The sequence below is a fragment of the Pyrgilauda ruficollis genome, unplaced genomic scaffold, assembly GCF_017590135.1.
Source record: "Pyrgilauda ruficollis isolate IOZ18807 unplaced genomic scaffold, ASM1759013v1 scaffold25, whole genome shotgun sequence".
Taxonomy (NCBI): domain Eukaryota; kingdom Metazoa; phylum Chordata; class Aves; order Passeriformes; family Passeridae; genus Pyrgilauda; species Pyrgilauda ruficollis.
The window spans coordinates 83,989-107,195 of record NW_024523822.1 but is presented as its reverse complement, the minus strand read 5'-3'; the positions used below and the strand labels follow the sequence as shown (position 1 = coordinate 107,195).

Below are 23,207 nucleotides of genomic sequence, written 5' to 3'. Positions count from 1 at the left end.
CCTGTCTGCTATCTGGAAACCAAATTACTCAAGTTAGTATCTGCTCTTCCTGAAGGGAAAAAGGAAATTATGATTTTTAAATTTTTTTTTAAATACAAATTTATTAACACACTTATTATTTGGTGGAAGCTGAGTCTTGTTGCTTTCTTTACTGTGTATCCTTATAGACATCTTACAGATGTACTTTATTTTTCTATGTGATACACACTTGCAACAGTTTTAAACTAACTACTTATTGCAGTTGGAATGTTTAAATATAAATGTTAACACTGATTATTCAAAACTCTGAGAGGACATATTTTGAGTTCAGCATTAGTATACCCAACTCACATGAGTGAGTGTAAAAATGTTTTCAATTAAGCATGTAAATATTAAAAGCACTCGGCAATTGACAGTCTAGAAAGACATGGAGTTTCCAGGAGCCCAGAGAAGCCTCCACCAGACGCCTCCTGTCACTAATCCTATGTTGGGAAGTCAAATCTGATGTTCTGATTTCAAAAGCATCCTGCAGTAAAATCAGTATATTGAAGATAAGAACAACAGGCTGGAAGAAAAGTAGATTGCTGGTACTAGATAAGCAAACCAACTGGAAGTTTGTTCTTTGAGAGCTTGCTTGGACACTGTGTGCCTATTTAGTTTTTTTAATGTGCATGTGTAGTTGTAGTTCTGTTAAGCTCCCATGAGGAAATGAGCTCTGAGACAGAACTTGGAGGATAGTCATGGTAGATGATGTCAGGAAGAGAGCTCAGGCCAAAAAAGCCCTGAATGCAGCACAAGAATGTGATGCAATAATCTTTGATTCTTGCTGCAGACTGCTCAGTGTGTGGTGGGGTTTTTTTTGCCTTTTCCTTTTTCTCCCAAGTGCACAACTCGCCCCTGTCAGCTGGAGTGATGAATGTTGCTGGTCTGTAGCTGGAGAGTGGTGTGGCAAGCCCTTCCCTGCTTCAGAACACTTCATGATGCAGAGCCAGCTCTGTCCAGAGGACTGTGGGGTGGGCAGAGGCCACAGCCAGATTCATCTGTCTGTGCAATAAGGATTGATCTGCAGGGAATCATTTGGAAAGCTAAGTCATGCACGTCTTTCTGCATGCTCAGGATAGTCAGCAGCTTGACAAGTACAATTAGCATCCTTGCTCCTAGCTCATGGCATGAGGAGAGCTGTTCTTCCCAGGTCCCTCTGAAACTTTGGGGGGTCTTGGCTAGCACTCTCTGACAGGTATCTGGGGCACCACAGGCTTCTTGTGTGACTCGCTGGTCGCAGCAGCCCATCTGCTCAGTGTCAGAGCCAAAGGCCGGGCTGTTCAGTGCAGGGGCAGAAGTGCTGCTCCTCTGGCCACTCGCTGCTGTAGTTTTCAAACGCAAGTGTTGCAGCTGGGAGCTGGATCACCCCATCCCTTTTTTGAGGTGGGTTTAAGGGCTTATTCATTTGTTTTAATTTCAAGGATTGCCAGGATTTGGTGTTGTGGTGGGGTCAGCAGGCTATTATGTATGAAAAGTAGAAAGAGAACTCTACAGAACTTGTCTGGAGTGTATTGTTTAAGTATGGGTGCAGTTGTAATGTGGGTAAAGGAGGAAGAACTTTAAATGAAAACAGAAGAATTATTTTTCTAGTTTTTATCTGGAAGTTGGTGGGCTGCCCCTGGGTATAATTGGACCAGTGTGACTGAACTACAGAAAAATAAGAATGACTGCATAAAACTGTATTGTTTTCTAACTACATAGATATGAGCTAAACAATAAAGACGAGGTCTGTGAGGGTAATATACTACACACCAGCCAGTGAGTCACTGAAGCATTGCTAAAGTGAAATAATTCCAGCATGTGACTTGACTTGTGACTCTGAAGAAGTATCAGTAGTTTTGACGTGTTTTCTGGAAGGAGCTTCTTTTTCTAGGGGCCCCAATCAATGGGGAGATTTAAGCAATTGTTGTGTCACACTGTAACTTTTGTAATAGTGTCCTTCAACTTGTCATGGTGAAGACCTTTATCTGAAAAGGAGGAGGCCTTGCTTTTCTCCCCCCTGCTCCCTGGGGTGTGGTTCTGCTGCCTTCCTACTGCCCGATGGGGTGCTTTTCATCTTCACTGGGAGCCAGTTCAACTTGCACACTGAGAAAATGCCTGTGTGCTTCCTTCCCAGTTTTCTTCCCTACCCTTCTCTTCTGGATTAACTTTTTGCTAGCTTGTCAGATTCAGTCACCTCATGGAGGGATCCAGTGTTTACCAGAATGGTAAAAGGAATCAGGAAAGTGAGTGTCAGGGAATGGGAGGAAAAGGATCGTGTTTGGTCTCCAAGGTGTCCCTGCAGGCTGGATCTGCTGTTGCATCTAATATGTGTGTGGACACAGTAAAGTAGTGATTCAGATGCAGAACAAAGGACCTTTGAGAAGGCTGTCATGCAGACTTTTAAAATGTAAGGAAATGCCAGACTTGAGGGCACTTGTGCAAAATAAAGTCTGTACACTTCTAGGTGCTTTTCATCTGTTGCTGTTAATACCCATTTGCCATCCCTGAGTAAGTTGGTTGGGTTGCTTTCTGGAGAGAACTTAACTGTTTCTTCATTAGCAAGCTCTGTCTCACTGATCCAGACTCTCCATCTTCTTCCATCTTCTTCAGCCCACCCAGTCTCTAGCTATGGTGTGGTTGTTGTTTATTTTATTTTTTTGTGTGTGTGTGTGTGCTTGGTGTGTTGTTTTTTTTGGGTTTAGTTTTTGGAGTTGTTTCCTTCCTAAGCAGCCCGCAGCATGGCCCTTTGCATGGCTCAGTCACTGGCCGGAGACGGAAAAGCATGCTCTGAGCTGAGCTTTGATTTCAGCTCTGATCTGACATGGTCCAGAGCTGATGGAAATCACATGTTGTCCCCCAGGGAGGGTGACTGCTCGGCTCATCTCATCAGGACTCCAGCTTGACAGAAGGGTGTACAAAGTGAGGATGCAGACTATGGAGGTTTGAGTCGCTGGGCAAGCCTACAAAAGGCCTCCAGCTACCAAATCAGGGTGGATGTGCACCCCTTAGTTTCACGAACCATCTGAAGGAGTAGCTACTCTTACAAAGCTTTATTTCTTGAAGAAAAGGTCACCAAATGCTTTTAATACTGAAAAACACATTTTCATTTTCTAGAACATCTAAATTGTTTGGCTGAAACTTGTGCAAAAAAATTCAGCCTCAGGCAGGCATCTGGTGTGGAATGTTTCAGCCCAAACTGCTATTTTGGCAAAGTTGTATGCAATGAAAATACATTTTAAGAGTGGAAAGTGTTGAACAGTCTCTGTACTAAGGCAGAACTTACATTTTGGTAGATAAAGGGAACCCATCATGGAGTCTAAGCCTGAACTGCAACAACTTTCATTCCACTTTCCTCTAAGGGGATGCCCTTACCCAATTTGAAATTCTCCATCAAACTGTGTCAATTGAACATTTTTCTAGCACTCACATAGTTACTTTATGCAGCCTTAGCTGTTACCAAAGGGAATATGGAGTGGCTCTGGGCTAACATAACTAAAACTTGAGGGAAAAAATAACCTTAGATTGTGATGGTGTACAAAGGCAGGTTCCTGCAGCACGCTACAAATGTCGACAGGAAGACAAGCAGAAGATTCTGTTATGGGATCTAGTTTTATAATTATTTTTGGACCATTTTGAGCATGTGCATCACCTGGGCTGGAAGTTACTGCAAACCCCCTTGGGTGTCTTGCATCTGCATCCCAGAGGAGGCGTTCAAGAAACACAGCAACTGCCCTTCACATCCTGTTTTGATTTGGTTGATTTATTGTCCTGTAATTTATAGAGTGGCCATGTGAAGGGCATGAATCTCAAGTTTGACTGATTGCACTGTAAAAGAAAGCTCTTTTCAGTTCACCCTGAAATTCTTACCACATTTCTGTCCAGCCATTCAAGCTTACCCCAGTCACAGATGCTTTCATAGCTCTTGCTGAAACTTGAAACTGGAAGAAAGGTAGAGAAAATCTTTATACAGATTTTTTTTTAATGGTAACCCTACACAGATTTTTTTCTGTTCCATTATGTTTTGTTATGGCTCTATTCAGTGCTGCAGTTGTTTTTACAACTTACCCATATAGGCTTCTGTTTTTTGTTTAAGGTCAAGATTGTTTGTTGGACAAAATGTTAATCTATGGAGGGTTTATGGACTGATTGTGAACCAGAACTCAGTTTCTAGGATCCTAGCAATATCTCTTCAGTTGCTATCATGTCTGCTCTTCCATATGAATCAAGGCTTCTTGTATCTTCCCTCCTGTCACATTTTTAAGACCTCTGGCCATTGATCTCTCTTGCCATCTGTGTATTTTGCTGAAATGTTGAGCAAGAAGCTGGATGCTTTGAAAGTGCGTGTAATCACTGCTTTCTGCGTTTTGATGGGAGTGCTAAGACATCTCTGAATTAGAACATTTTAGTTTTGCTTTTGTCCTCTTGTCATTCTTTTGACTCCTACTCAGTTGTGACCCATTTTACATTCACTTCCTTTTCTATAGTACTGTTAGGTGTTCTTCAGTCTGTATTTATATACTTCTCTTTCTTGCCACTTGCCCTTATTGAATGTTGTCTTTTTTGATTTCATGCTAATTTATGTTGTACTTTTAGGAAATACTTGAATTCTGCTATGTCCGGATTCCTGGATGCTTCAGGTTTTTTTAAAAAATAAAAATAAAGCTTCATTCACCATCCCCTTTCAGACAGGGAGAACATGGAACAGTTTTGATGTAGGGTTCATTCTGATCCCATCCCCCTTTAAGACCCCGCTTCTCACCCCATCCCCACCCCCTCTTTTTTTTTTTTTTCCATTGCCAGAAACATTCCAGATCTCTCTGTCTGCAGTTCTCTGGACATCTGAGCACATACACACATTCTTGAGATATAGCAAAATATTATCTGCTTCTCATGTACTATATCTAGCTGAGAAAGCAGCATAGCTGTTTCAAAGTGCATCAGTATCGTATTAGCCCTTTTCCTTTTCCTCAGTTAATCTCACTGGTTAGTTAATTCATAGCCCTTGATATACACCAAAGCTTCAAGTTCATTGTGTTTATGATATGCAGTTACTCTAGGCAGATCCAATTACTGACTTCTATTTCAATAAATTGAATTCCTCTACATGAATGCCTCTTGAATTGCTCTTCTAAAGATCATGTCTTCATATAGTGAAAGGTTGTAAGGGTTACCTTTGATTTAATCAGTTTTAGCATACTCTGTTTTTTTTTGTTTTTTTACTGTCTTTTCCAAATGCAGTTTTGGAAAACACCTAATTGTATTTTCTGATGGTTGTTTGGTGGACTTAGTGTAAACTACTCTCTGAGCTAACAATATGGCAACACAGCACAGGAATTTTTGTGACATAGGTAGTCTTCTAGTGTTAACAGCATGTGTGGGGAATGTGAATAAAATATAAGTATGTGTTTTAATTAAGAGGAAGGACAAGCAACCCTGCATTCTGTAGAGGGCTGGTGCTCAGCCTTATTGGGTTTAAAACATTGAAGTTAGGATGTGTCAGATACGCATTCCTTCTCAACTAAGTTTCTCCATTACCTGTTTTCTTTAAGAAGCTGTTTCCCAGTGATTTCATGTTGCATGTTTATTCTTCAGAACTTTTAAAAGGTCACTCATCATTTCAAGGACTCTCTCAGATGATTAGTAATCAGAGTCTCACTTCCTGAATACCAGCCGATCTAAGTGAAAACATAGTAGCTGAGTCACTTTGTTATTTAGTTTCTAAGATTACAGTTGTAGATGTGTGTTTTGTGTCCAAAGAAACTTTTACTCCTGTAATCAAGTAGCAAGGCAAGCCTCATGGAAATGATGAGTTCATAAACTGTTGGCAGTTAAATTAGAATTTTTAAATTATACTGAACATTTAAAATATCCTGTGAAATCTTTCTCTGCAGGAGGAAAAAAAAAATCTATGCAAACTTATTTACTGTTTCAAAAGCTTCACTGTTGTTGAGAAGTCTGATATGTCTATAGCCTTGGTGTTCTGTATTTCTGTCTTCTGGGAACTGAATTCAGACCATGTCACTAACCAGAGGCATTTGTATTTTAATGTTCTGGTGGGTACATGAAAGCATTTTACCAACTCAGAGATCAGTATCATAGTCTGTATTTGTTTTGTGCTTTAAGGCACAATTTTAACTAGGAGCTAAATAATATTATGCATTAATATATCTTTACATCTGCAGAATATATCTAACAACTTTTTTCAAAGTAAAACAAAATACACATCCCCATCAGTCACCTCAGAAAGCATAGCCTGAATTTTATTGTTCTAAACAAATGGGCCTAAATTTCTTGTTTTCATGGCAGGGAGAAAAGGTGGGTGGGATGTATTCTCCTTTTTATTTCTGTCTAGTTTTAACATCAGTTTGACAGCATCCAAAACAGTTTATGCATATTGGAATAACAGTTTCTCCCTGCAAAACTGTGATGGAGCATGACTTTGAATTAATTTAGGTGTGTTTTAATATTGTCAGGCTTAAAAATCTTCTCTATGCTAATGCTAATTTTATCAAGTTAAATATTAATTTTTTAAAACTATGTTCTTTGTATACTACCTCACTTAATCAACCAAGGTATAGTATATTCTTATAATTGCATGATTTTGAAAGATGTGCAGTAGCCCAAATTTTTAACTATTAATGCAAATACATCTTATGTCTACCAAGACAGAGAGGGGAAACAGTCAAATTGAGGTTTTCTCTGTTAATTGTTTGCATCCTTCATTTGTCTTATAAAGGAATTGCTTATTTGTGAGTGATAGGTGTACATAAGTACACTGCCAGCAAACCTAAGTGAATGCTTTTTTTCCTCTGCTGTCTTAGAAAGCAAATGAGGAAATGGACAAGTCAACATTACTTTTCTCAGTGCTGCTAGACACTTGTTTTTTGATGGTTTCAAACAAGCTTAGGGTAACTCCCGCTTTCTGAGCAATGTTGGTATTTGCTCATCAAGATCTTCAGGACATGACTCTGCAGAATGAAGGGAAAATTCTGTTAATCTTAGCAGCTACATGGAGCTCTTGAAGGCTGTGATCCCTCATTTAGTAGACTTTCAATGGTAGCCTGTCCTTAGGAAACTGGATTATTTGGACTTTGAAAATGGGATGATGTATCCATATTTAGTGTAACTCAAGTTGTCTTCAGCAGTATTCTTTTATGCATTTTTTCATAGTATTTTCAGGAGACAAAATGTAATTTAAATTGCACAGAGGGATCACTGCCTGCTTGAAAACCCTTCTTGGTCTTCTCCTCCCAAAGGAATAGTAATTGAAGCTTTGGGGTTTAGCATGTCATTGTAAAGAAACAGTCCATTTAAAGGTTAGACTTACTTCCATAATCTCATGTTCTTTGTAGATTTAAGAGAGTTGCTTATAAGAGTTTATAGGTTTCCTGTTTCTTGGTCTTAGTTGAGTATAGGTTGATTTTTTTTTTTTTTTTACCCTCCAGCATTACATTCTTCATTATAGAAATGTTACTACTGTTTGATAAATTTCAGTCTTCTATATTAACTTATTTTTACAAATTCCCCAAGAGTTTCCAAAGGTTAAACAGTGATTGATCATTCTTTTGCACACATTTAAATTATCTGCCATTCTTCTACAGCTTATTGTAGAATTCAGTATCACTTTTTCTATGTAATCATTTAACATTTGTATTATAAGACTTCTGGTAATGTCACTTTTTGTACTGGTGAGTGTTGAAAAGAATCTGTAAGGTGCAAGGACACCGTCTTGTGTCAGACCTTTGCCAAGTCAGTCTGTTTTTGCTCCAGTGCTGTCAAGAAGTGACGGTGCTGCTGAGATGACCTTCTGGGTTTTCTTGGGGAATGGCAGAGGCTTTCTCAGTTGGCTGTCAGCAGTCAGGCTCTTGGAGTATGAGCAAGCTATCAGTCTCCACACAGGTACAGTGGAATGTCCAACATTCCTATTGTTCCTCTTCATATTTTAGCACACTGTTATTGTCTCAAGTTACAGTAATACTGCATTGACCTTCTTTTATGCATATAGCTTTCCTGTACAGGTTATTATAACAGCCTGTGTTTTCATTCCCACAGTGTGCTTTGTTCCACCATGCTCTTCCTATCACCAGCTGGTTCCTATTTATTTATTTTCTTTTTAACTGCATTTGCATAAATATATGGATGTTTTACTGTTACTTTGCTTCCTCACCAGCTTGCAACTGCTCCAGATTTATTTTTAGTATTTCACCTTATCTCTTCCTTGCATTTGCTTGTGGTTTAAGTACTTTCTGCTTATTGTTTCTTTTTATAGCTTCCTGTGGAAAAAAACCAAAAAACAACCCTTAAACAAAACTACAAGTTTGAAAACAAGGGAGAGGATTGTTTTACTGGGTATGACTGTGACCACCATGCTAATTTTACATTTCTGACACACACGTCTAATCTAACCTAATGTGTCATGTTTGTTTGTTTACAAACCAACCACCTAGACCATTTGTATATGATGTTGTTGTAACAGGTAATAAAAAAGCCAAAATCTACTTCACAGAAGTTTTTCGACATCTGGGGAAAGGAGCTGTGTTCATTCTTGTTCTTTCAGCATATTTCATTGTAGTTTCAACTGTTTTTAAGCCCTCCTGCATACAAGACAGTGTCTATGGAATACAGAGAATCGGGGTGTGCGCATGCTACAAGCAATATTTCACTACTGTACAATTTCTGCAGTTTTTATTTCAGCCTGCAGTTGGGAGACAAGCTACTGGGCGTATCCTAGGTAAAAGGACTAAGACTCTGCTAAATGCTTTAGAATTTTACTGGTATTTGTTAAACACTTTTCAGTGAATACTGGTGTTCTTCTTTTTTTATTCTAATATTTTGGAGCAGCATTGGAGAGTTCAGTACAGCTGCAAGGACTTAGAAGCCTTAAATTGCAATGCCAAGGTCACGGTGATGATGAGCAAATACAAATACTGCTTATAGGGCAGGAATTACCCTAAGTTTTGTTTTGAAACTGTAAAAAAATAAGCAGTGCCATACTAAGAAAGAAAAATAAAAAAGGATAACTTTACCATCTAATATCTTCTGCTTTCTATGTTCCCTTTCCCTAAACAGGATAGCAGATTTTGATTATAGTCAAAAAAGGAACAAAGTAGTTCTTTCCTTTCTTGGAAAAAACATGCACAGTAAACAAATGTGAATGTTCTTGAAGCCAAAGACACACCTTGAACACTGAAGAACACAATTGCCACCAATTGTGGCAACTCCTGCACCAGTCTGTGTATGTCTCTTCCAGTCCAGAGGAAATGGAATTTTGTGTGAATTTTGGTAAAAGATGAGCAATTTTTTCTTGTGATCTATGCAGAATTACTCAGGCAGCATCTTAAAATAATGCTGCTAAGCAGGGATCACCTTCAGTGCAGAGGACACCAGGAATGAAACCAGTGGTGACGGCTTCACCATCAAAGCCTGGTGCATGCTGAGTTTTTCCAAACACAAAGGTGAGCATTTGATATGGATCTCAGCCCAACAAGGGCAGAACTTGCAAGGGCACAGATCACAAGTTGCAGCTGTGAGAAGACAGCCTGCTTGCGAGGAGGCTGCTGCAGCACTGCTGGCAGCTCTGACCTGGCTGTGCATATGTACCAACTGGACCATCTGCTTGAAAAGCCTCTCCGGTGTTTTTTCTAGGAGAAACCTTCTTTCTAGGAGAGCTACTAATAGAGGAATATAGATTTTGCAACAGCAGTTATGTCATCTCAAACAAATTGGTATTTTCACAGCTCAATTCAGATGAGATCATTATCCAAATAGTAAGGCAGTCCAGTTAAATCTTTTATTCCTTCTGTGCTGCAAATAGACCAGGCTGCGCCAAAAAGCTTTGAGAGCTTCTTTTCTGTTACTCCTGCCATCATGACAGGTCAGGGGAAAAGTGATTACAGAAGCAAGGACTCAAATGCTTCATTTGGGTTTTGGTTTTTATCTTGCTGAGTTCTTGTTTACCCTAGTGAAGTAAATGCAGTGTACACCAACCAGTGTATTCTTGGAATTTATCCTATGCAGAACACCAGATGGATCTGTCAGCTCTTACTCTACACAATGAATTAAAAGATAAGCAATATTCCAAAAGAAACAATCCCTTACTTTTTCTGAAGATGGCATTCACTGAACACAGATTAATGAGTTTTGTTTCCAGTTTCCTGTAGAATTGTATTCTCTGACGTAAAGATAAAAAGGGGAGCCCGTTGTGCGATTTTGGCACAAGAGATGCCAAACTGATGATCTGCAAGTGTTGTAGACACCATTCATCCAACAGTGCTGGGAGACTGTCAGGGTACTGGGTGTGCATTGAAGCTGTTTTGCTTACTGTTTGATTTATTCAGTGGATTGTGGAATTTGCTACAGTTTATGGGTTTTTTTCCTTAAAGCTTTGAGATGATAATTTTTGAAATTTAACTTTTATAGAAGTATTTATGCTCGTTAAATAAAGTAAGAATTTTTGTGTCCTTAATCTTATATCTGTTGAAATAGATAAATCTCCTAATTCAACTTCTATTCAGGAAGAATGTAAAATTATTTTGTAAGGGTAGAATGTTTCCAAGCTTTTTGTCTTTTTGTACTATACACACACAGATATATATATATATATACACACACACGCACACATATATATAAGACAAAATTTCAGCTGTCTCAGATAGCAATATTTTACACATTGACAGAGATCTGGAGCTTAATAATGGGTAGCAGTCATTGGAAAACTTTTCAGTATGTTAGGCAGTGCTTCACTAGGAAAAAAACTCAATCCCCCCCATCCCCAAGCCTGTTTTTTAGATTATAATGCTGGTCTTTTTACCTGCATGTTTTTGTCCTCTCTATATTTAAATAGTCCATTTTGATTTATCTTCTTTATTTTATCTCCCTTGGTGCTTTGGACATCTCATAACTCTGTTGCTCAAAAGTGAAAGAACATTGGACTATGCATCTTTTAAAAAAACAAAAACAAAACCCAGAGAAAATATGGGGGTTTTTTTCAGTGTATTCTGTTTTAGGATGAAATGGTTTTGCTTATTTGATTGCATTATCTGAACTTTTAATTCTTCAATCTTAACATAATCAAAGAGAAAAAGACTGGCAAAAGAGCATGTCCTATTCATCTGAGATAAAGGTAAATATTCAACTACATAAACTGGGACATTTGCCTTAAATCAGGGAGTCATGGTACAAAATTCTGAGTAAAATTCTGATAAGTTTGAGTACATGCATAGTCTGAATTACCATATTTTTTCAGCTTTATACATGCTACTAATAATTTATTCAAATCTAATTAATTTTGCATCTGATGAAATTAGTTGGTTTTTAGGAGAGCATTTATTAGTAAACAGAAGATAAAATTTATAATTTGCAACCATGTATTTCAAAGAACCAATTAATGCTAATAATAATCAGTATCAACATACAGAATGCAATGAGTGCACTTTTTAGTATCAGTTTTAAACAGCAGCTTCCATTATGGACATTTAATGAAACTGGTTCTTGTACTGTACTTCTAATTTTACCATGAAATTCTTTGCTTGCATAGAACTTGAAATGCAGTAAGGAGATCTAATAGATAATCTTACATTTAAAGATAATTTTCAGAATTCAGTTAAGTGTTTGAAACTCACAGAGCAGAGAGATTTCCATAAAGCTTGTAGCACGCAGGGACTTTTTTCTTGGTAATAATTATCTGTCTGTTCCTTGGGAGGTCTTCAGGTATGCATTTTGATTCATTTGCATTTCCCAATGGGAAAGACATAATCAAGAACTTTCTACCTTTTGGTAACAGTACAATCAGATGTTACCCTTCCACCAGTCTGTAGAGTGCATTTGCTTTCAAAAGAATTAATGTCGCTGAGAACTGAAAGAAACTAACCAACCCAGTACGTTAAAAGGTGGTCTGTTGTGAAGTAAGTCCACTCCCTACAATCTAGTGGGGCCTATGAATATCTGTAGCTTCGTCCTCTTCAATGAGGTACACGTTTGGGAAATCATCTGCTACAGATATTAGGAGTAAGTTTATTTTCCTCCCTGAAGCACAAGTGGAGAAAGCTTAGTCATAGAGTTAACTTTGTTTCTTTACAGGTGAATTTCTTTGAAGCTGTTTTGACATATTGCTGTGGTAATTGCCTAATTCAGAAGTGGTTACTGTAGGGAAAAAACCTACAGTTTAATACCTAAACCATTTCTCAGTGAGCAGAAAATCAAAGTCACTATTGGAGATGTGACTGTGTCCACAGTCCTCCTTTGTGGAGAAGGAAGGGTAAATCTGCATGTGGTGTGTCAAGGCTAGAGATTCAAAGTGACACAGGAGTAGCTAAGGTTTGTGTTTGAAGGATGACAAGTGTTTGGCACAGTGCAAGACACTGCAGAGTATATTAAATTTCCAAAGTTTTGGGGTTTCTAGTGGCAGCATTGAGGTTCAGTTCACAGTATTGCTACAGACTTCATTACATGAGGGAGGGAACATCTCATCTGGAGGACTGGGATGGTTATTGATGCTTTCTTCCTTTTTTTTTTTTTTTCCTAGGTTGATGGATTTTTACTTCCATTTTGTTTTTCTTCTGGATATGTAGGGCTAGCTCAGTTTTAATGTCATCCACTGTGCATAGATGGTTATTAGGATGCATAATAAGGCTTAAGAAACTTTGTGGGGTATTTTTGAGGAGTAATATCTGAGCAAAAGGTCCAAAACTCGAGTTCCTGTAGCCTCCAGTGGCCCTGCAACTGAAATAATACAGCAAGGCTCGTCCATTTCAGACAGAGCTTGGAGAACTGTCACTACAGCGTTAAGTTTTCTGGTGACTCGTGCCTGCAGAGTTTCTGAGGGAAGGAGCTATTTCAAGAGCTGTTTTCTGTGAGCAGGCTGGATCTTGACTGTGATCTGGAGCTAATCTGTGTGCATCCTCACCAGCTCCTGGGGCTGCAGGTTGATACCCGCCTGCTGCGCTCCCAGGGCTGTGTCTTGAAATGCCAGAAGCTGACCCGTGTTATTCTTGACTTTATTCAGCATTTACCTGAAAAATCTAATTATATGGGATTACTAACTTGCTAAGGAATTTCTGTGCACAGCCTACTCCAGAATTTAATTTCTTCTCCTTCCTTTAGGACTTCATGTCCAAGAACTCCTGCTTTTCCAGATTTTTGGAAGTTGGATGTTGAGTATTATTAGGCCTGTATGTTCTTGGAGCAAAGCCAGCCTGTTCCTTGCACTTATTCCTCATACTTAAACAGGTTCCACTGACCTCTGGATAGCTCTCCCTGCTCTGTCCGAGCAGTTTTTTGTACATGAGCTCTTTCAGCTATATTATTGATTATATTTGCATAAAAACTCTCTAATTCCCCATCCTGGCAACTTTAGCTTCTCCTACCTCTTTACCAGAGAGGGAATGCTGGAGGGCATATTGAAGATGGGGATGGTTTTGGGTGCGTTTTTCTTTTTTTTTTTTTTTTTTCCCTATGTATTTATATGGCAGTAAGGTGGATCATTACCAGACTTGTATGCATGTCCCCACACAGGTCCAGTTTTAGTGTTTCTGTGATACAAACCACATGATGTCAGAGACAGAGGCATGACAACATTTAGTTGATGTGCACAGAGATATGCCAGTGTCTGAGTACTTTGCCTTTTCCTGGATAAAAGGTTTTTTGTGCACTCTTTTCTAGTTTACTGCTATATGTGGTGCCCAGATACTTCTGATCCTTGCCAGTGTAGAAACAGCAGCTCTGATGAGCAGCTCTGGCAGCTCTGATCCATCACAGCCCTTTTCACTTACCTGAGACACTGCTGGTTCTCCTCAGCTCAAGTATAATGAAAAGTCACAGTCAAGGTGTTCCTGTAATGTACACACATTTTATGCATTACTGTGCCAAGGTGCTTGTCTGTATTGATTGTTTTTGAACGATGTTTCAGTTTGAATTAAGAGGAACAAGAATGATTACATGTGTTTTGTGACAAGATAGGTTCTCCATCTCATCAGTCGCTGCTGTCGTAGCAGGTAGTTGCTTGAGCTGTGTGTCTTGGATCCAAAGTGCAAAGATCCTGTTGTGCCAAAAGTGTGTCCTTTCCTTGCTGAGGGAGTGTTACACGTCATGAGCCTGGGGAGCAGTCGATACCTGCCAGGTGTCTTTCTAGCTGGCGGCAGTCTGGAAGGACTGATGTAGAAGATTGTTTGCAGTGAGTAACAGTGCAAACAACTCTGGGTCCTTCCTGCTCGGAAAGGTCAGTTCTTGGGTCTACAGCCTTAGGTCTCGTCTCAGCAGAAGAATGACCCACCCCAGGCTCTTCAGACAGGCTGGAGAGCCATAACCTTTGTGGTTGCTCTGCTAACAGAGCCACAAATGCGAAAGGAGATACTGCAATGGTTTCCTTTCGGGAATTAACTGAAGTGGTGTTTCCTTCATTCAAGGAACCGAGGCTGTTTGCAGGGCTGTCTGCTTTGTCTCAGGGCAAATGAGGAGCCCAATATGGTATTCCATGTTGGCCTAACTTCAATAGGCACATCCCATAGGTGCCTTTCTCTTAAGCTTGTTTGTCTAAAACAGCTTCTCTTCCCTCCAGTTTGAAAGAATGTTCCTTCCTAAACAATCCTCAGGTCTTTGATCTGCTGTGTTTGTGAGGGCTTTTCCTGAGCTGGTTTTGTCTTTTTAGTAAGCAATTCCCTAGAGTTTGCTGAGAAGTGTCACAACTGAGTCATTCTTTCCTTTCCTGCCTGTTTTTCTTACTAGTCCCATATTAAACAATAACCAGTGTATTAGTATAATAAATATCTTTGTACACTATTAATAAATTATTAAGAGTAGTTCCAAATCTGTCACAATGAACTCATGGGGGTGAAATGTTTTTTACAATAAGCACAGATTACATGTGGTTTTGTTCTGATGCTCTAGCTTATGCATACACCAACAACTATTTAAATAGCCATAGTCTGGGTTCCTGGTAAAGTAAAAATCCTTAGTATAAAAATAGCAAGGATTTATTATATATATATTAGTATAAATATTATAAATATTAGTAGTTTCTTCCTTCTGACTTCCATTTTAGTCCTACCCTCCGTTTTTTTCTGATCAGACTCCTTTAGGAGCTCTAGTTAAGAGTTTTATGAAGTAATCACAACACAATAAGTATTTGAGTCTGCTTGCATATATGATAATGTAGGTAACCAAGAAAGGCATCTTCAGATGAGACTTCTGAAGACTGAGACTTCAGTGAGCTACCGAGGAATCAAACTAGGACAGAAAAGTCATGATTCTGCTCCCAGTTGGTAAATTCCTGAGCAGTTAGACTATCACTAATTGTAGCCAAGATTGCTCCCTTAGTGATGATTTTTGCTGTGATGTGTAATTTTCTCCTGAGAAACAACATAGAAATACCACACATTAGCTTTTCTTAACATTGTAGGCTTTAATAAATTTTGGAATTACAAAAGATCCCAAGTAAATTTTCAAAACACAACGTAATGGCTGCAGATTTAAGGAATGTTGTAAGTCAATAAATACAGAGCAAGGGAACAAATCTCCAGCTTGAGAATTTGCCCTTCAGAGGCAATGCTGGAAATCTAAGTTAGCTTGATATCCTCTTAGTGGGGGGCAATAAGTAGAGTTTTGTCTGGATGAGGGAAGAGGGAAATGAATTCTGTGTTTAAACCTCCCCTGTAGTTGGTCTAAAAATTTGGAAACTTTCATTCTTGTAGTGATTTTTCAGTGATGTATTGGCCCCATTAAAGTCAGTGGGAGTTTTGCCATGGCTTTTAATGAGGTCAGAAAAAGAATAGTACATTTCAACTGCCTTTTTATTTTTTAAGTTGGAAAGAAGTTTTATATTTGTTTCTTTTACAGTGATGTATTCTAGAAACAAATTCACCTGTAATTAGATGTCATATTGCGTAGCACTTGGAAGATGAAATGGAATAAACATCATGTCCAGCTTTAGATCAACAGTCACTATCAGAATTATTTTCTTTTGTTTTATACATTTATTTTTCACTTGGTGTACATAATATTTGGGCACATGAGGGATAGTTTAATTAAAATTTTACATCTATGTTCCTTTGGTAGGGAGAGGTTGAATTAAACAGGATAATTTAAAGGAAAGACAAGGAAATAGTGTTTTGATTAGGATACTTCCGTGAGTTTTGACTATTTTGAAAAATATTTTTGTTTTCCATTTTATATCTTACCTTGTGCCAGCAGGAATAAGACATTATGCATCATAAGTCTACATTCTTTCTATTACCATTAAAATTAATTTGTTTAGTCTGATGTGTTTTCAACCACCTATCACAATAATGCACTCATTAATATGCCTGTGTGGGTTTCTAATGGTTAAATATTCATTAGATATGCAAATATTCACTCTCTTTATTTCACAAGTGAAGATTAATCAAAATTTTACTCTTTGTTCTTCAAGTAAAAAGCTCTGTTCTGGAATGTTGTTTAGGTTGGCAATGACTTGATGAAAATTTGTAGGTGAATGGAGAATCCTTTGTTTATTCTCAGCTATTTGTCTGAAGCTGTGCAACCACTTCAGCTTTAAAGGACCTTCTCCACTTTGTTATCTGACACTGAATCTTTTTGATCACTTTGAAATGTGTTACATTTAGAAAATGAAACAAAGGCACAATGAAGTGTCCTTCCCTCTTCTTGGTCCAGGTGCTTCCTGTGGTGAATATGCAGTGCTTATCAGAAACCAGTGCCACCAGAGCTCCTTGTGGTCTGCAAAGAGAGCCTACACCAAACCATTTGGGACAACTGGTCTTTCCTGAAGTACTAATCCTTGTCGCTGTTCTGTTGTGACAGGGGAGTGTGATTAACGTACTTCTTTTTACATTTGCAAGTCACCTCTAAGTGTGTGGGGTAGAAATGCAGAGGTGCACCCTTCTGTCTCCTCACAAATGCTGCTTGTTGTCTGGTCTGCTGCTTTGAGGACTGCAGGGAAGTTGGCAGAAGCCTGCCTGTTCCTTCTGAACAGCAGTTCTTGTAATAATGGTGAGAGGACTGAGTGGGAGGAGAAGTTTATTTACCAACATTTATCACTTATCCAGAAAATGAACAATTTCTAGTGCTCATACCACATTGTCTTAAGTGCAGTCCCTCTTACCTCGGTGGTTTGATGGCTGTCTCACTCCACTGGGCAGGGTGAGCTCGCAATTGAACAGTTTGCTTGTCCAATAACACCTAAGGATGGAAGCTTTTTAAAGTGGGAGCTCATGTCAACCTGCGTGGGGGTCAGCTTGAGGTAATTGAGTCTTAGTGTGTGAGCCTCTTTCTGTTTGCTTTAAATAGTCAGTAACCATCAACACAAATAAGAGCCACTTCCACTCTCGTAGTTCAAAGCGTATTCAGAGAGTTTATGGCTGCTAATGAAAAACATTTCAGAGAAAGCAGAACCCAGGCTTCCAAGATTTGCACTTTTTGCGTTATGAGATGCTCAAGTTTGTGTATGGTAAACAAGATTTAGAAATTCCTCTATGTTGTTGTACTTTGGACCCCAACAAACTTCAGAAGAAAATGTCTAACTGTGCTTGGATTTATTTTATAAACTGGGATGGCTTCAGTAGTCTGTGTGGCCTTCCATTCAGCTGTTTGCTTAAGCCAAGCCGAAAGCCTCTTATCTAAAAATTATTTATTCTCACTCTTGAGCTGACAGAACTAGACTGGAAAGGGCAAAAGCTGAATTGTAGTCCAAGCCTCGGACTTCAGTTAAATCATAAGGGCAGCATGAAGGACTGGCCACAACATTGCTCTGCAAGGTACTGGTGGTTCTCTTGTATGCTACTTGTCAGACACCTTTTTAAAATAAACAGCCTCAGATTTGTGCTTTGCAGCTGTTCCTTTCTATCTACCTGGCATGCCAAAGTAAATCCCTGCAGCTCAACATCTTCAAAATCAAAACCTTAATTCAAATATCATAATCTGGATAAGCTTCTCACTTTCTGTTTTCGGCAGTGTAAGTAAAATTAGGCAATTTTGTTTCTTTATCCTATTCAGAAAAATATATGTTGTTTATATACTTTGAACATAGACATATTGTATAATAAAAGGTAACAGTTGAATAGTCCTAGCTAAAGATGTGAAAGTATGACTGGAGCCAGTGCATCTGGTTGCCAAAATTTAATCTGAAGAGAAAGAAAGTTTTAGCAATATTTTAAGTTGGCTTGACTTGTTAAATTAAAATAACCAAAAGACTTTTGCTTTTGAGAACTCTTATTCTCTTTGGATACTTTGAGGATCTGATGTTCTCATTGACATCTTTTCACTCTGTTAGACTTCACTTAATGCAGTGCATCGTTCTGGTAGCCAAGGTAAATGAGGCTGAAAGTTTAGTTTGAGCCATCCAAGAGCTGTGCTGTCCTGACAGGGAATGTGGGTGATGTGGTGGGCCAGAATAGCATTGCCAAGACCCTCGTGCTGCTGTGGTGTGTGGCTCATGTGGGCACTTGCTGTGCAGGGCTGTTTCCCAGCATGAATGGCCTCCTTCTACACCAGTGTGATTGAATGCAGTAGTAAAAATAGGGAGAGGCCCAAATGACTATGAGGTGGGACTACTTCTTGTATTCTGCTTCTTCAGCGAGGATTACTTTGAATGAGCTTATACCAAAAGGGTTAAAGAATCATTGTGTATTTTGAATTTGGGTTGTCAAAGCAAATATTTTGACAGTCAGTCAGAAGTGGATGCCGAGTGGCATGCTGTGAAGAACATAGGGTTCTGTCATGGAAAAAACTTGTTGAGGGATGGGAAACTGAGAGGAAGAATAAACAGCTAGTTTTCAGCCTTGCAAGGGCCTGGTTTGAGTTTCTGTTGAATGAAAATGGAGAAAAAAAAAAAGCAGCGTTGTGAGCAGAGTGAAGCTTTATGAAGCACAGTTATTTAGCACAGCCAGTAGCTGGAAAGGCTTCCATGTATAGCACAAATGTATTGTTGGAGCCACACGAGAGATGGTTAGGTTCATTGGAAAAGCCATTGAAGGGAGGAGGTTGTTGGGAGGAAAAGGGGGAAGAGGTTGTTGGGAGGAAAAGGTTAACTACCTAAATGCATCTGAGCTGGAACTTGTCTTCAGTACTTCATCTGCAATTTTTCCTTACTAAGTCTCAGAAAGAAATGCCTCTGCCCCTCCTCTGTGCTCGCCATCCTACTTTAAATGTTTTTGTCTGTCTGACAAAAAGGACTTGCAGGTGCTCTCCTTTGAGCATGTTACTAGTGCACAGAAAAGCTTATGCAGAAGTTCTCTCAAGGATGAGGATACATTGGTATTTCATTGACTCTTGGTATGTTTCGCACCAGAATAAAGAGCTCATTGCCTAGGAAAAGCCAAATCACAGTATTTTCAATTGAATTGTAGTTCTCAATGACATCTACTACCTCACTTTTAGATGCTGCAAAGTTTCCTTTAGTTGCACAACAGCAAAGTGAACTCCTGAGATTTGACATGACCTCATGTCAGCTTTAGACAGGCTGTTTTGTTCATGCAGTGACTTTTCTGGAAATACAGTCATAAAATTTTGCTGCATTTTATTGCGCTTACATTTCAGTTGGGAAAGAACCCCATGACTCGGTCTTTTCTTCTAGTATATCATCCATGTTTTCTATCAGTGATATATTTTTATGGCTGCCAGTGTTCATCTAGAATATCCACCTACCTAAGTAAACATGAACTTTGTTTTCACCTGCGTTCAGTAAATGGTGTTTTATATCAAACGGTACAGAATCAACAGTAACAGCCATTATGGGTGTTCAGCTCTTATGTTCCTTCCACCTCACTGAAAATCCTGGAATTACAAAGATGAAGAGTTCATATAGGTGCAGTTCTTGCAGAGAAATACAGATTTTATAGCTTTTTGGAGCATATATTTAAAAAATTAAGGCATTTTCAATTAAATTCTCTTTAGTAATGCAGATGACATCAGAAGAATATCGGTCTGTAGTGGACATTTTCTACATTCCAATCATTATTTTAAGTGGAATTACTGAGCAAATTAACTTTCTTTGGCAGGCTGACACTTCAGCTCTCTGTTATTACAAAGCGTGTATTCAAGTCATTCATATGTCAGGTTGCTTGAAAACTTAATGCTCTCCCCCAAAAAAATGAAAAATTAGCAGAACTGCTCACTATGTCTAAAGACCTTTTTTAAAGGCAATGCCATAACACTGAACTACAGGAGACAAATTCTGTTGTTGGCACATCAGCTTTAAGCCTCTTTTACCAAAGGAATCTGCAGATCTAGACAATTCACTGCGACTAGTACAGGGGGAGTAGAAATTGCTGGATGAAATCCTGCAGATGATTCACTATGTCTAATATAGGAGGGAGTAGAAATTTCTGGATGAAATTCTGAATGTGTGAAGCTGTGTGTATATGTTTCATTTTGCATTCAGCGGGACTAATATTCAACCACCCGACTCAGAACTTCTAAGAAATTAAATACCAACCCCATGACAAACCTAAAAAAATGTTGGGGGTGCCTGTTTTTCTGGCATCTGGTGACTCCAGCAGCAGAGCAGTGAGGTCCAGATCTGGTTCTTTACTCTTGCCTCCAGTTCAATGTCAGTATTTGGGGTTTGGTGAAGAAAACTTCAAAGTGCTACATTCTCATCATGGAGAGGGTAACATGAGGGCATTTCCTGCTCCCACCCTTGCTTTCAGGCAACACTGTTTCAGTTCAAGAGCAGAGGCGTGTGGGATGACCTGTTTGTTATTTTGAGACCGATATTTGGATAGGAGTTGGAAGTATAGTGATCTCTGCCTCTTGTACTAAGATAAGTGTAACTCTGGGAATGTCATCAGCCACTGTTGAAAGGCAGTATAATGGCTTGGGGAAAGCCCTGGGGAACATTTTGCTGCAGTCACAGCATACACAGGGCTGTGGAGGAGGGGAATTGAGGGGAGTGGGGAAGCTCAAGTCTGACTAGCAACCCCTCTGACTGGGGCTTTTGGCTCCTTGGCAGTGACTGGGGCTCTTTTCCATAGATTCCTGTTTACAATGGCATAAGTCACCAGAGGCTGCCAGGGCTGGGAGCAGTTCAAGATGAGGTGTATGACATATCTGCAGGCAGATTGTTTTCCTGAAACAACCTTGATCCCAGACCCAGGGAGGCACCACTCCTTGCAAAATCCAGGCTTCAAAGGGGTCACCACATCACAGGGTGAGCTGTCTGCAACTGTAACCTTGTTCACCTCTTCTTGAGGCGGGGTTGGCTCAGCTGCAGTCAGCAGAAACCCAGAAGGTTGGAACAAGGTTCCTTCATTGCCCCTTGCACCTGGGTGCCCATGGCATGTGGAGCCGTGCTCAGCCTCTGTCCCGAAGTCAGGCTGTGCTACCTCCCCAAAGTGAAGGCAGGAGCTGCACATCTGTGAAACTGCTTAAACATGTCCAAACATTTTGCTGGGTGACTGCCAGCACCCTTGGTAGTTTGGACAAGAAGAAGATGATGGGGGTGTGGTGGTAGGAGTGGGTGGGACCACTGGGTGTTACTGAGACCTTTGCTTGCAAAGTGTTTGACAAACACCCACCATGGGATAGGGCACAGCAGATATTGTAAATATTGGCAGCAGTGGGAGGGAGATTAATTACTCCCCTGCAACAAATCAGGGAGGTTTCCAGCAGACTCTTTCTGACCAGCCCTTGTTAGAGCTTTGTATTTTGATGTGAATCTGTGCCAGATCTTGGTTTGTTGTGGGGGTGGAAATGACTTATTTCTCGCTGCTGATGTGTTTTCTCTTTTCTTGTAGGTGTATGATGTCAATCAGTGGGCAGTCCTTGTAGCCTCCCCCACCAGCCTGCAGTGTCATGTGCCAGTATGAATGTTAAGAAAGAAACGCATTCTTCAGAGCTCAGCATCCCAGAAAGAAAAAAGGAGGAACTAAACAGAGGGAGCAAATGATTGCACTGCTTGCAAGACTTGAGGCTGTTCACCTCTTCTCCTGAGAAGCTTCATCTTGGCCTTCGTGAGAGAGTTGAGAAAGTAGGCAGAGCAGCCACAGTGATTGTCTTAGGGTCCTTTTCCTTTTTCAATTTCACATTTTCTGGATTTTACGTGTGCTGCACTGATCACAAGCACTGGACATCAATATGTGTCATGTCATTGTAACGTGTCGGTCGATGCTATGGACTCTCCTGAGTATCGTGGTGGCTTTTGCAGAGCTCATTGCCTTCATGAGTGCAGACTGGCTGATTGGCAGAGCAAAGCCTTCAGGCTCTGAGGAGGTGGACAACAGAACGGGGGGACAGCAGGAGCCCTACCGTCCCACGCTGGGCATCTACGGGCGCTGCACCAGGATCTCCCACATGCAGTTCTCTAGACGAGACACACTTTGTGGTCCTTATGCTGAAAACTTCAGTGAGATTGCCAGTGGGTTCTGGCAGGCAACCGCTATTTTCCTAGCCATGGGAATCATGATTCTCTGCACCGTGGCATTTGTATCTGTCTTTACTATGTGTGTGCAGAGTATTATGAAGAAAAGCATTTTTAATGTCTGTGGGCTGCTACAAGGGATTGCAGGTACGTGCACTTTGATAGCAACTAAACTTTTAATTTTGGGGTGATTCAGATGAAGAAACATAGCAATTCTGGCCTGCCTGCAGACAGACTGCATTAGGCAGACCCAAAGTGATTCTATATGCTGGTGTTTATTCAAACATAACTGAAATTTATAGCTACACAGCATGTAATACATTGACATTGGCAGCAGAATTGCAGCCTAATGTGTGCCAAAATGAACTGACCAGTATTGCTTTTGTTTGCTGTTCATTTTTTTCCCCTCTGTTTGAATTTCTTTCAGTTACAAAAACTTTTGTTTTTGTCCTTTGCTACCAGCAGAGAACAAAGTTAATACTCATATTAAGGCAGTCTATCTCCCTCTCGCTACTTTAGTAATTTTCCCATGGACCAAAGGCAGTTTCCTTAGTGTCTCAAAGGCTTCATGACTGTGGTGAGAGTAAAAACCACCCTCGGGCTAGGAACTGGTTATAGTCTCACACCCAGTTCCTCCAGCATTTCATGTGAAGCTGCCTCCTTCAAAGCTGTGAGCTTGACAAGTGATACCTTGAGATAAACCTTTCCTTTCACCAGCTTATTGTTCAGCTGCAGTTACACAGCCCAGTGAGCTTGTCTTTTCACTGTTCAAGGATCAGCTGTGCTTTGCCTGAAAACATGAATTTGTTCTAGAGATTTGGTGTTTCTGCTTAAACCCATAGATTTTACAGAGATTAAG

At 39.8% G+C, this 23,207-nt stretch overlaps 1 protein-coding gene across 3 annotated transcripts in view; it reads left to right on the top strand.

Annotated features, from left to right (window-relative positions):
- LHFPL2 (LHFPL tetraspan subfamily member 2) overlaps positions 1-23,207 on the top strand; it is a 119,834-nt gene that overhangs the window by 79,460 nt on the left and 17,167 nt on the right. For all 3 annotated transcript variants that reach the window (XM_041470892.1, XM_041470890.1, XM_041470891.1), the window contains one exon: positions 21,726-22,495. In XM_041470892.1, the coding sequence (XP_041326826.1) occupies positions 22,066-22,495 (430 nt within the window). In that variant the 5' untranslated portion in view covers positions 21,726-22,065. The remainder of the gene's footprint in view (positions 1-21,725; positions 22,496-23,207) is intronic.